The sequence below is a fragment of the Lepidochelys kempii genome, chromosome 13 (assembly GCF_965140265.1).
Source record: "Lepidochelys kempii isolate rLepKem1 chromosome 13, rLepKem1.hap2, whole genome shotgun sequence".
Taxonomy (NCBI): Eukaryota; Metazoa; Chordata; order Testudines; family Cheloniidae; genus Lepidochelys; species Lepidochelys kempii.
In genome coordinates, this window is record NC_133268.1 from 10,114,185 (window position 1) to 10,126,357 (window position 12,173).

At 36.0% G+C, this 12,173-nt stretch overlaps 1 protein-coding gene across 1 annotated transcript in view; it reads left to right on the forward strand.

Annotated features, from left to right (window-relative positions):
* Positions 1 to 12,173, forward strand: part of SYCP2 (synaptonemal complex protein 2) — a 60,398-nt gene that overhangs the window by 20,407 nt on the left and 27,818 nt on the right. Inside the window, exons 15-25 of the mRNA XM_073309197.1 lie at positions 871 to 1,019; positions 2,525 to 2,599; positions 3,909 to 4,064; positions 5,686 to 5,785; positions 7,111 to 7,286; positions 8,876 to 8,971; positions 9,081 to 9,159; positions 9,277 to 9,334; positions 9,595 to 9,731; positions 9,849 to 10,225; positions 10,928 to 11,052. Of these exons, the coding sequence (XP_073165298.1) occupies positions 871 to 1,019; positions 2,525 to 2,599; positions 3,909 to 4,064; positions 5,686 to 5,785; positions 7,111 to 7,286; positions 8,876 to 8,971; positions 9,081 to 9,159; positions 9,277 to 9,334; positions 9,595 to 9,731; positions 9,849 to 10,225; positions 10,928 to 11,052 (1,528 nt within the window). The remainder of the gene's footprint in view (positions 1 to 870; positions 1,020 to 2,524; positions 2,600 to 3,908; positions 4,065 to 5,685; positions 5,786 to 7,110; positions 7,287 to 8,875; positions 8,972 to 9,080; positions 9,160 to 9,276; positions 9,335 to 9,594; positions 9,732 to 9,848; positions 10,226 to 10,927; positions 11,053 to 12,173) is intronic.

The window sequence follows — 12,173 nt, forward strand, 5'->3', positions numbered from 1 at the left end:
TTGTTAGTTGCGCAGTTGCTCTGCAAAATGCATGCTTAATTTCCTTGTGCAGTTACCACAGCTGCATACATATTTTGGGTGACTGTTCACAAGTGGCTAATTATGATTTCTTTGCATCTACCTGATTTGCATAATTAATTATATTTGGACATGCACATTAAATATACAGTTTTGATTTATTTTAAAATGTTATAAAATTATTTATAAACATATATTAAGGAAAAGCCCACAGCATGAAAGAATGATGCATTATAAATTATAAAACTCTTCGAATCCTGATTTATGAAATTATTGCAAAATTTTGGAAAATATAATGGTATTGCAAGAATTTTATTGGGAGAATAAAATTAACTTGTTCTGCTATTATAATTGTTGTGACAGGGAATATAAATATTATTGGGCTTGATTTCTTCAGTGCCTTGTAGTCACTTAAACCTTTACAAAACGGGTGCAAAACGCTATCAGATTGGAAATCTGTACTCATGTACAACACTGTCAGTATTTTACACCCACTTGTCATTTTACCCAGGTGTTACCAACTACACAAACTGCAAGGCAGTGAAGAATCTGGCCCGTTTTCCAGAAAATTATAAAAAATGTAAAGAATTAAGCCATACATTCTACAGTACTTATTTATTAGCCTGAAAACACAGTAAATATCTTTTAAAGTACTTTATTTTTTAGAAAAATAATTATTTTTCCATACAGTTGAACTTTGAATTGTTTCATTTAAATATAATCCAATTTAGTTTTGATTAGAGAGCAGCAGGTAGGCAAATTGATAACTCTAGAATTCAACTGAGTTTCATGTTCTTTCAAGTGCTAAACAAGAAGTGTTTGAAGACTAATGAATGCTTCATCTTTGTGCAGAAAAAGAGTCAAAGAAGTTACTAACAATAATTCTAAAAAATCCAGTAACTGTGGGTAATCAAGAAGGGGAGCAAATGTTCCTATATTTTGATCCTGTCTTGAAAATCATGGAAGTGGTCCGAAAAGTTTATGGTGCAAATAAATGTAAGGTAAGACTTAAATTTTCTTCCTTTTTCAGCATTTTCTGTCCAACTGAAAAAAAAAAAAAAAGATTTCACTGTGGATCTGTTATTTTAAGATGGTTTCTTTATTGATATTGTTATGTATTGAGATGCTTACTAACGTTTTCACAATAGATGCTCCAGCATTTCTATTATAAGCTTTTCTGTTAAGGGTTAACAGCTTTTAAAATATACTGCAATTGAGTTTAGTGGGCTATTTATAATTGGTGTTTAATTGGACATGATAGAGGTTGAGACGAAGATTTATAGTATTGTGTGTCTGAAAAAATGTATGTGCAATTATTGGATGCATGTAAAGGCAGCGAATGCATGCACATGGACATTTAACTGTGTATTTGCCATGCATTTACCACTGTTATGAGCACAACCCCAGTAATTGTGCATGCAAACTAGCAACTCGGTAAATAAATGTGTGTGGTTTTTGAACAGGGAGGGACCTTTTTCCATTCTATTAATCTGGGCATGAATTAATGTTAAACCAAAGAATTAGTTTAAATCAGTATGTAACAGGGCCGCCTCCTGTCTAACTTGCCTAATCGGCTTCATAGACTGTACAGACTAATTAAATACAAACAAGAATTTGGAATTCCTGTGGTGAAAATTTTTTGTCCATTTTTATTTTATTCTTTCTTAGATAAGAAAAGGCCTTTCTAAAGATTCCAGAGATTCCTTCTGAATTTCATTCTCATTCTTTTCATTGTCATGTATTTCAGTGTACCACATTTCTTACAAGTGAATGTAGACCAACAACCTTGCCATACAAATCATGGACCATATTGTCCCATCCTTCTCTGCAGATGGAGGGAAAGAAAGCAGTCAAATCCTGGTGGGGGGAGCCTCGGTAGGAAACACTGCTGCTTTGGTGGCTCCCTCTCAACCTTGCAAAAGTCTCTCTGTAGGATTTGGGTTCCTTGAGTTGGGAAAGAGAAAGAATGGTACCACAGATGTTGCCTACATCACCTCTCCCATAAAGTAGCGGGCTTTCTGGGAACATAATAGTGCATTCTTTTTTAGGACATTAATAAACCTCACCCACCTCCATGATGTGGAACATCCCATAAGGGGAATTCTAGTACCAGTGGCTTCCAGAGGAATCACTGACTGCACTACAGCAGGAGAATTTGCTCCCAGGAAGCCAGAAGTTTCTGTGACCCAGAGCCATTGTGGGACTCCACATAGATGACCATGTGCCTCTGGATATCCTAAGATTTGCTGGTTTGAAGAACTTAACTCCCTGTTACTTGTGTGGATTAGCAAACTGCTCTTCCCTAACCTCCATCTTATGGAAGAATTCATAATAAACTCATCTGGTGCAAAGTTGAAATATTTTCCCCTATGTGGGAGTAACCTGAGTTGAGGACTATATAACCCTATGAACTTAATGTTTTATTTGTGATTCATATAGAAAAAGACAAGAAAGATTAGAAGATAGAACAAATGTATATTTTACATTAATTATTTGTGTTTTGTAGGGATTTACCAAGAAGCAAGCCACATCAGTTGCCAAAACATCAGTTCATATAATTTTTGATGAAAGTGGATCACAGGTACGTTACATAGTTCTGATTGGAAAATTATTTTAATCATGGGGATTTTCAGCCCCAAATCATGTGTCTTTTCAGGGGCCTTACACAGTTGAGAGAGGAGACAGGCTGTCATAAATGATGCATTTTGTTAGATGGATTTCTCTATTGGTTGTAGTCATCATGATCAAACCTAAAGACATTTAACATGGTATTTCTCTTATGTTGATGTTCTCCAATAGCCAGCAATTCTCTTGCTTATGAGCCAGTTTGGTTGTTACAAATCATGATAAGAACAGATGGGCTTTTAAGGCAGATAGTAAATGGTTGGAAGATAGATAAATAACTAACATAACCAACTTTTTTTATTTTGTTTTCTTAAATAGAAATCTTGTATTTATTTTTTCAAAAAGCTCCAGCAACATACAAATCATAAAGCTATTTAGACAAAATCTATGCAAAGAAAACTCACTGAGTAGCTATGATAACAATTAATATGATTCAGGAAACTTTATACATAACCATATTCAGGATAGCACTTAGACGTTTTCCTGAATAAGAATGCACTTAAGCACATGTTTAAGTGTTTTCCAGAATTGGAGCCACTAGTCTTCCACACTCCTTAAATTTCCCTCCAGTGGCAGCAATGATGGGAGTTATGCTATAGACGGGGCTCCAAGAAGCAGCTGGCATTTTAACAACTAGGTTGTCTAACACTTTTATAGCAGGTCTATTCAAATATGGTGGTACCACTCGCAGATCCCAGTGCATTATTTGTAGTAGCTGCTGCTACTATGAGTGGACCTACGTCACTGGGAAATTTTAGGAGGAACATTTAGAATAGACAAGGCCAAAATACACAGATGTAGTGAATCTGTGTGTGTGGGGGGGGGGGGGGGCGGGGAGCTACAGAGGAAATCATTAAAACATTCTAAGTCAGGAACTTTGAAAGCAAACCAATCTGAGTAGAGTTTTTAGTGCCCCATTTCCTTCCTACAATTCATTCTGTATTTTTCCCCTCACCTTTTCGTGCCATGTTCCACATAAACCCCTACTCACCTTGCAAGCAGGAAGACAGTCATGAGAGAAGCTGCAGTGGTGGACCAGAGTTACGTACAAAAGATTGTAAGCAGTGATGAACCCAGCAGTATAATTTAGGGCCTGTTCTTGCAAACTCTCCCACTTGTCTAGTCATACTGCATGTGAAAAGTTTAACAGACGTTAACAGGGCTACTATTTAAGTAAGGTTTTGTGGAATTGTGCGCTTTTTATTTATTTTAAAATAATATATTAAAATGACATGTGATGTCATTTTTCCCAAAATACTGAGTAGGTTCTTGTACCGGAAAGTCAATTGTCACCTTGCTTGAAAGAAAAATCAGGAATGGAAGGGAAATCCAATAAGTCTGTAAAACAAAAACTTCCTGTACAACAAAGGAATCGGAATAAAAAAACTAACCAAGAGAACTGCAAAAATATTCAATCTAAGGTAAGTATGTTTATCAAAACAGAAATAGCATAAATAAAAATTAAATTAAATTCTCGGTTATAGAGTCATGATTAATATATTGTAGTTACACTGCAGTTCATAGACTTCAAGGTTAGACAAAACAGTCATGATCATCTAGTCTGACCTCCTGCACTTTGCAGGTCATAGAACCTCACCCACCCACTCCTGTAATAGACTCATAACCTCTGGGTGAGTTACTGAAAACCTCAAATCATGATTTAAAGGATTCAACTTAAAGAGAATCCACCATTTACTCAACTTTAAACCAGCAAGTGACCCATGCTGTAGAGGAAAGCAAAAAAACCCAAACCCCACAGTCTCTGTCAATCTGACCTGGGGGGAAATTCCTTCCCAACCGTAAATAAGACAGTCAGTTAGACCCTGAGCATGTTGGCAAGACCACCAGCTGGACACCTGGGAAGGAATTCACTGTAGTAACTCAGAACCCTCCCCATCTAGTGTCCAATCTCCAGGTGTTGGGGATATTTGCTACTAGCAGTTGCAAAATGGCCATGTGACTTAAAAACTTATCAATCTAAGTTTCGAAACCACTTAGGTTTTTTGCCCTCACAGCCTTTGAAGGCTGTTCCACAACTTCACTCCTCTGACAGTTAGAAACCTTCATCTAATTTCAAGCCTAAACTTGTTGATGCCAGTTTATATTCATTTGTTCTCATGCCAACATGGGCACTTAACTTAATACTAATTATCACTAGGCTATATAACTGAAGGTTAACTATCTTTCTGAATTTTTAGCTTTTTGGTTTAAAAATTAATAAAATATAAAATGTTATTTTTAAATAGGCCCCCTGCAACTCTGAGAAGGATCTTTAGAATGCTTTCTTAATTTTTTTTGTATATTTGGGTCTCCCGTGGTAGATGGAGGTCTAAGTATATTTTAACCCCTTGCTGGTCTGTTAAAAACCCTCAGTATTAACATTTCTCACTAGAGTCAGGTCTCTCTCTCTCACACACATACACTTGTGCACGCATACACCCACACACAGAATGCAGCTCTAGGTGAGGATGTGAGAAGTCTGTAAAGAGGCTCTGCATCCCTTGTGTACTCAGAGCACAACTCTGTGTGTATCTTCCTGTGCATAGGGGAAACTGTAAGCTAGGCCATGGGAGGAACAGAATCAGTGAATTTGTGAGTACATGGGTTCACTAGTCATTATTCCACACAGTGGTTCTGCAGCCTTAAAGTTACAAATATAGCAACTGAGTGGCTCTACTGCTGCATCACAGCCTACTTGATGGATTCTGACACCAGTGGAACTCCTTGTAGTCATCCAGTTACTTGTGGATGTGCTTGTGTTATGTATTGAGAAGAGGATTTGGCCCTTGCTGAATTACTTCAGAAAATCCCAACTGCTGTTCTCAGTTACAAATTACATGCTAATTAAAACTCATTATTTTATGTCACATTCTCTTAATATTTGAGAAGTAAAACTTTACACATTGCCATCAGCACAGGGTGCAAAAATTGAGTCACTGATAGTTAAAATATTGACTGACTTCAGAAATATAAAAAAAAACCCATGATGTCCTAAGCTGTGGTATTAAAATGTATTGTTTGCCTTTTTTTATGTATTTCAAGTTTACTACACCGATTAAAAGGAAAGTGTCTGAAGCATCAGTGATTGTCCCAGGTACCGGTGGATTGCCTCTGAGGAGTCCATTGGTATTTGTCAATACGTGTAAGTTGATATTTATGTTTAATGTTAAAAATAAGTTTAAAATAGTTTTTGTACTTTACTTGTAATTTAAACTAATTTCTTTACCTGAGGCATTATGTACTGGTATTTAACACTTCCTATAGAAAAACTTGCATTATGTTACCACAATCAGGCATGAACTATGATATGTTTGTGGAGATGGAAACAAGGCTAAAATGTTATTCATGGGATCTCCCCAGCAAATGCATAGTCCTTAAATTTCTATGCCATACTACTCAAAGCCCTGAAGAGATTCTGAAGTGAAAATTGTAAGGAACTCTTCCACCTTCATTGGCATATTAAGTATCATTTTCAGGAAACTCAAATATAAATAAGTGGCATTTCATAAATAATATTGGGCAGCATTCTCAGGAATCACAGTGTTTACAATATCTACAGCAATCACAGTGAAACTTCTGTTCTTCCCCATTTGTACACCAATCAACCAAACTTTACTCTTGTCTTCTTGACAAGGCACATGACCAGCTTTGTGAGAGTCATTCAGTAGCACCTTTTCCCTCGCACTTTTTGTTTGTCTCTTCAAGAACAATCTGACTATCTTGCTGACTGAGGAGGTGCGGGAGAACTGCAGGTCTGGGCAGAGGAAACCAGGTCTAGAACTGCTTACATTCTCTTCAGAAGAGAATCTCTGATAGAGGAGGAAGTGCAGGAGAACCTTTCCCCAGTCACTCCTGGCTCACCACCATCATCTTCTCACTGGCAAACCCACTTTAGCAGGCTCCCATCACTTGCTCCTTTCCCTTTACACAGAAGCTGCTTAGGAGAAAGGCCAGTAAGAGCTCAAATGTGACAGGAGAGGGTGACAGGAGAAATGAGAGGAGAGGGTGATTGAGGAACATTCATTGATGTAGCTTTCTCACAAAATCCCCTCAAATGCACAGTATCCTCATACTATGTATAACATACAAAGCTAAGTTAAAAGCATAATAAAGTTGCAAAGCCAAGCATTCTAAAGTTAGCAAATGCCAGAATTAAGGTTGCCTATGCTACCTTTAGTTGACTTCTCTGTGCATATGCATTATGATAAAGACTTTAATTTCATGATCACATACTCTTTTTCACAGGACTCATGCCTCTTTCAGTACACAGAATCCCTATCTTCTTATCCAGTAGTGTAGCTTCTGTAATTTCACTGGCATAATTTTTGATTTTCACTTGTGTGATATCAGAATAGGTTAAAATTGTTTAAAACTTTATTAAATGAATGTAGTGATGAAAAACAGCCTTTAAATGTTGTGATGCCATTGGGAAAAAGTAAAGTTAAAAAGTCTTTGGTTTGTTTTCAGCAACTCCCCGCAAGGCCCGCTTTAAACTGCCTTTGCAAATGATGAGCTCTTCTGAAAAAAATAACATTAACAGAATAACTGAGAGTGGAACAAAGAATTTAGATCTAGAGCATACTGGACCACATATATCTTCTATAGCTGACTCTCTTAAAAGGCGTAATGTTGCTGCAGAAAAAGTAATTAACATATTTATACTATCTGTTCTTCCTAATTCATACTTTAGCAAGCTTGTGTTTGTGATCTCATTGTGTTTGTAATCAATACTTCACTTTTTAGAAAAGAATAATCCATTTTCATCTTTTATTTTCTTCATAATACTTACTGATCTCATCAGGTTTTGTGCTGATACAAAAGTGGTCTTACAGATCTCTATTTTTTTCCCCTCTAAATCCTTTTTTTCCCTAAATCCTGCCTTATTTCAGATTCAAGCTTTCAGCTGGATAAAACTGAACAGGACTCCTACTGGCAAACAAGGATACCTATAAAATTATATTTGCAATTATATCTGTATTGGTCCCTGGATATTAGAGAGACAAGATGCCTCACCCACTTTCCATCTGTAAAATTATTCTAAGATCTGCATTTTATCCCTCAAGGCTGACCATACCTACTCTCACCCTCTGGCAAACTTGCTTATTCCTTTCCCATCCTCATACACAATCTGTCAATTTTTTATCCATTGGAATCTCCAGTTCACTCAGCATAATAGTCCCTATATGCTATAGTGTTCAAGGGTTAATGAGCTTTTTTTGACTAATAGGATAGTTCTACGTTACTGACATTTAATACAGAAAACATTTACATGCATTAATTTTTAAATTGCAAAACAGACTTTTTTTGAAGTGATCACATTTTTACTGCAAAGTTTCAAGGACAATGCGAATCTAAAGAAATGGAGAAGATAAAGGTGTGGCCTATTTATAACCAGCCTCTACCTCTCCAGTGCTATCAAAACACAACAACCAAAGATTTTTAGTGCCAAATTTTTAGACAGTTTAATTGTCCGATTGTGTTTCTACTTTGTGAACACAATTACTACAGATGTTTGGGGAAATCAGATAGTTGCATGATCAAATGGATTAGGCTTGTTTCTATACACAATCCCTGAGTTTGAATGAGCATATTTTGTGCATGTAATTTAATTGTGCACCTAATTCTCTGGAAAACCATCTCTTGAACTGCTCAAATTTATTAAAATTCTATTGTCATTATGAAATATGTTAAGGAACAAACAATACCATCATCTACATCTGTGAAATGCCATTGTGTCCAAATTATGGTATTACTGACATTTCTGCAAACTGATGGCCTGACCCAAAGCCCGTTGAAGTCAATGGAAGTACTCCTGTTTACTTCATTGTGCTTCAGATCAGACCCTCAGACTAAAGGTTAATGGGGTTGCGCAGATGTCACTTGAGTATTTAACCTGAAGACACTGGTTTTGCACTGGTGTAGCTGAGGAAGAATCTCTCTTACTGGTGTGAGATGAAAAGATCTCAGTTTGACTGTCAGAACCATGTTGAGTTTGTAGGGTTTGGAGGTGGAAAAACATCTTTTTACTTCAATTTGAACAAATGTCATTAGAAATTACTGAGACACAATGAATATGTAAAAATGATATTTTGGGATTCCAAAACAATTTTTCAGGGTAGAACCACACTGTCTGAAAAACATTTTGTAAGAATCACAAAAATCGTTTTCCAAAATTTATTCTTTAATAGTAAAATTACTTCCTTACTTAACATTACTGACTTTTGCTTTTTAGGGTAGAGATGGCTCTCTACTGGACAATGTATTTTGCGAGACTCAGCAGAATACCAGCAAAACAAGAATCAGAAATGAGGCAAAACTATCTGAAAAGGTTTTGGGAGCCATTATTTTCTAACATTAAAAAAACCTTCTATTCTAAATGTATTTTTGTATGTAACAATGTATATCTCCACTCCAATATATTTTTTGTAACTTTTCAGCAGCATATGTCAGCTGAAAAAGTTTTGGAAATGATACAAAATGAGGCAGACAGTGAGACCAGCCAAAAAGAAACACTACGTGAGCACTTTTGCAAATTTTGACAATACTCTTTTAAAATCATTCTGTTTTCATATTTTTACAAAAGAAACTGAGAAAATTTAATGTTTAATATCAAATTTAATATGTTTCATTTAGATGAACTATTAGATATTGTTCCTGATTCTCAGCCAGTAGGCAGAAATGACAAACCTTTGTAAGTATTAGAAAACCACCCTAAATAACTGTTTGTTTTATCTTAAAAAAAAAAACCTTTTGAAAGCTATATGTGCAAGTATTGCCAAAGACAGTGCTTCTGAGATTTTGATAATGATCTCCAGAAATCTTTCAGCCCTGCATTTCCATGATATTAATTTTAATTAACCAGCAGTGTTTTTATTTGTAAACCTGTTACATTTAGCAATAATGACCAAATTTCTGCAATTTAGTGTAAATAAAATAGGATTATTTTTGTAGATTGCCTGGTCTTTTGGAAAGTTCTGCTGATAAAAATAAAATCTGGAAAAAACAGGCATGCTCTGTACCTGAGAAGCTTATAACGAAGTGTGACAAGCAGAAGAGAAGTACATCATCAGGACATACATTCCAAAAAGGTTAAGTTTATGCCCTGTTACTAATAAGTATTTGTGAATGGCAAATTATATGTTTTATGTTCAAACTTTTTAATAAATTTTTATCTTAAAAAGATTTTATTTTCTTGTTTGCATTAGTTCCTGTTCTCAGTGAAAGAGCTGCCAAACAAAAAGCTTTCTATTCAATATTTGAAAGTACTTCTCCAAAACAACAAGCTCAGAGTAGAAAAATATCAAAGAAGCAACAAAAGGAAACCAAAAAACCAGAAGAAAACTGTGTAAGACACAGAGGACAAACGCTAAACAGTTCTAAGCATTTAGAACAGAAAATACTAAGTACAGAGGCAAAAGAAGTTCCCAGCACACCTGAAACATCTTTTAAATCAGTTTATCCAAGTAAAATGACTGAGAAATCTCTGGGATCTTCAACAAAATTAGTGTTGACCAGAAATTCTATGGAGGAAGTTGATGTTTCTTTTAGAAAAGGGACTACAAATCATAAAAAATCTGAGAAGGTGATAGATTTCCATCTTGGTTTCTCTGACTTAGCAATAAAGGGAATGGTGTAGTTTCAGTGTTCTTTCCACCATATTTTCAATATTTCAATATAGCCTCAATAGCATATTTTTAATTCTGCTTATTTCTAAATTTGTTCATCATTTAGTTTACACTAATGCAGAAGAATAAGGGGTCCACCATATTTTCAAATGTAACTCATTTTTATATATGTTTTTGTGCTGAAAATTTAAAATATTTATCTATTTTAATTTCAGGGGGTTCCTTTTGTTTAAAAATATGAACCAGTCCTTTGTTCTGGTGGCACTTGTGACTGTTACAATTTAAATCAAGATCCCTGATTAAATATCCCAATGCAAGCCCAACCGTATTTAAATATTGGGTCAGAGACAGGATTTTAAACTGTCCATTAAATGGAGCTGGTTTACTGATAAAAATGTCCAGATTGTTGCCACTTGCATCGAAAGCTGTGGTAATTTTGTGGGGAAATTTCTGTGAAGGCTTCCTTATGTTGTTCAAGTAGAGGGGTGTGATTTTCTTCCTGTGGAAAAGCTGCCCTCAAGCCTGGTGATCCTGAGGGATCCATGGGTGTCGAGTGCCAACTACATGGAGTCTTTGTACCCAAACTGCCGCTCTACCCTTTTATTGTACAAAGTTTACTGTCAGAGTTAACAGGTTATTTACAAAGTCTGTTGTTACAGAAAGCAAAATCTAAAGAAATGGCTGAAACAATAGAATCAATAATAAGTAAAATCAGTGACAGATATAAACAAAAGGATGATATCGAACATACAAGAAAAGCAGGAGAATTTTTAGCTAATAACAGGTATGGTATAAATTGTTTTCTTATAATAGTTTGAACAGCTTGATTGTGACTTACTTCCTTGTGCACTTGCAAAGAAGAAAGAGCACATAAAGCCCCTATGCAGCCTAGTTTGGTTTATCCAGATCATAAATCTGTGTGAGAAGGTGGAGGACAAGCTCAGCTAAGCCCAGTTTGTGAGTAAGGATTTTGAAGCAAGCCTCCCAGCCCAGGCTGATAGACTTGGGCTCGCTGTAGGGCTCTAAAAATAGCTGTATAGACAGAGCACGAGCTACAACTTTAAAGTGCTGCCTGTACTGCTATTTTTAGAGCACTAGCAGAGGAACTGTGATGCTCAAAGTTCCTTTAAAGGCTACAATAATTTGGTTGTATGTAAACTTAATCACATAATAAAGGTGTGATCTTTAGTGATGCTTAACACCTGCGTCTTTGATTGATTAGTGGGAGCAGTTGTTTCTCAGCACCTTTGAGAATCAGGTCATCAATCACAATTTAAATAATTTTTATATTTATCTAATTGTGAACAAATGCATCAATATATGTTGTAAAATTGGTTATGAAAATTATTTTGAAAAACGAAAACAGTAACACAAAATAACTTGAGTTTATGTTTGCAGCGTAACTCGTGATATTTGGCAGTTACGGGTTTGTAACTTAGTTCACTCTAACTACTATTTGTTTGCAGGCAGTTCCTGCCCAGCTCTCCCTGGAATTGGTTCTCTTCTGTTATGCAGAAATGGAGAATGCTAGGAGCTCCAACAATAGTGGAAGGAGTTTTGGGGGTTGGGATGTATAGTTATTGGTTCTGTGACGACACAGATTTTCAGTACTACCTATCCCACTATGTTAGGGGTGCAGATGTTGCTGCCTGGGGATGAAGGATTCTGAGACAGTTTTTTTGCCAGTTTAAATGGATGTAGCTCCCTGCTACTGTATCAGCTTACACTGGCAGAGAATTGGGCCCTTTGTTTCTAGTGCAGCAAACCTACACAAAGAACAGCGACTTAGGGTAAAAATTTTAAAAGAACCTAACACACTGAAATCAATGGGAGTCTGGCACCTAGCTGTGTCTGAAAATCCCTCTAGGCCCCTATGTATATCTAGGCACTTAAATACCTTTAAAA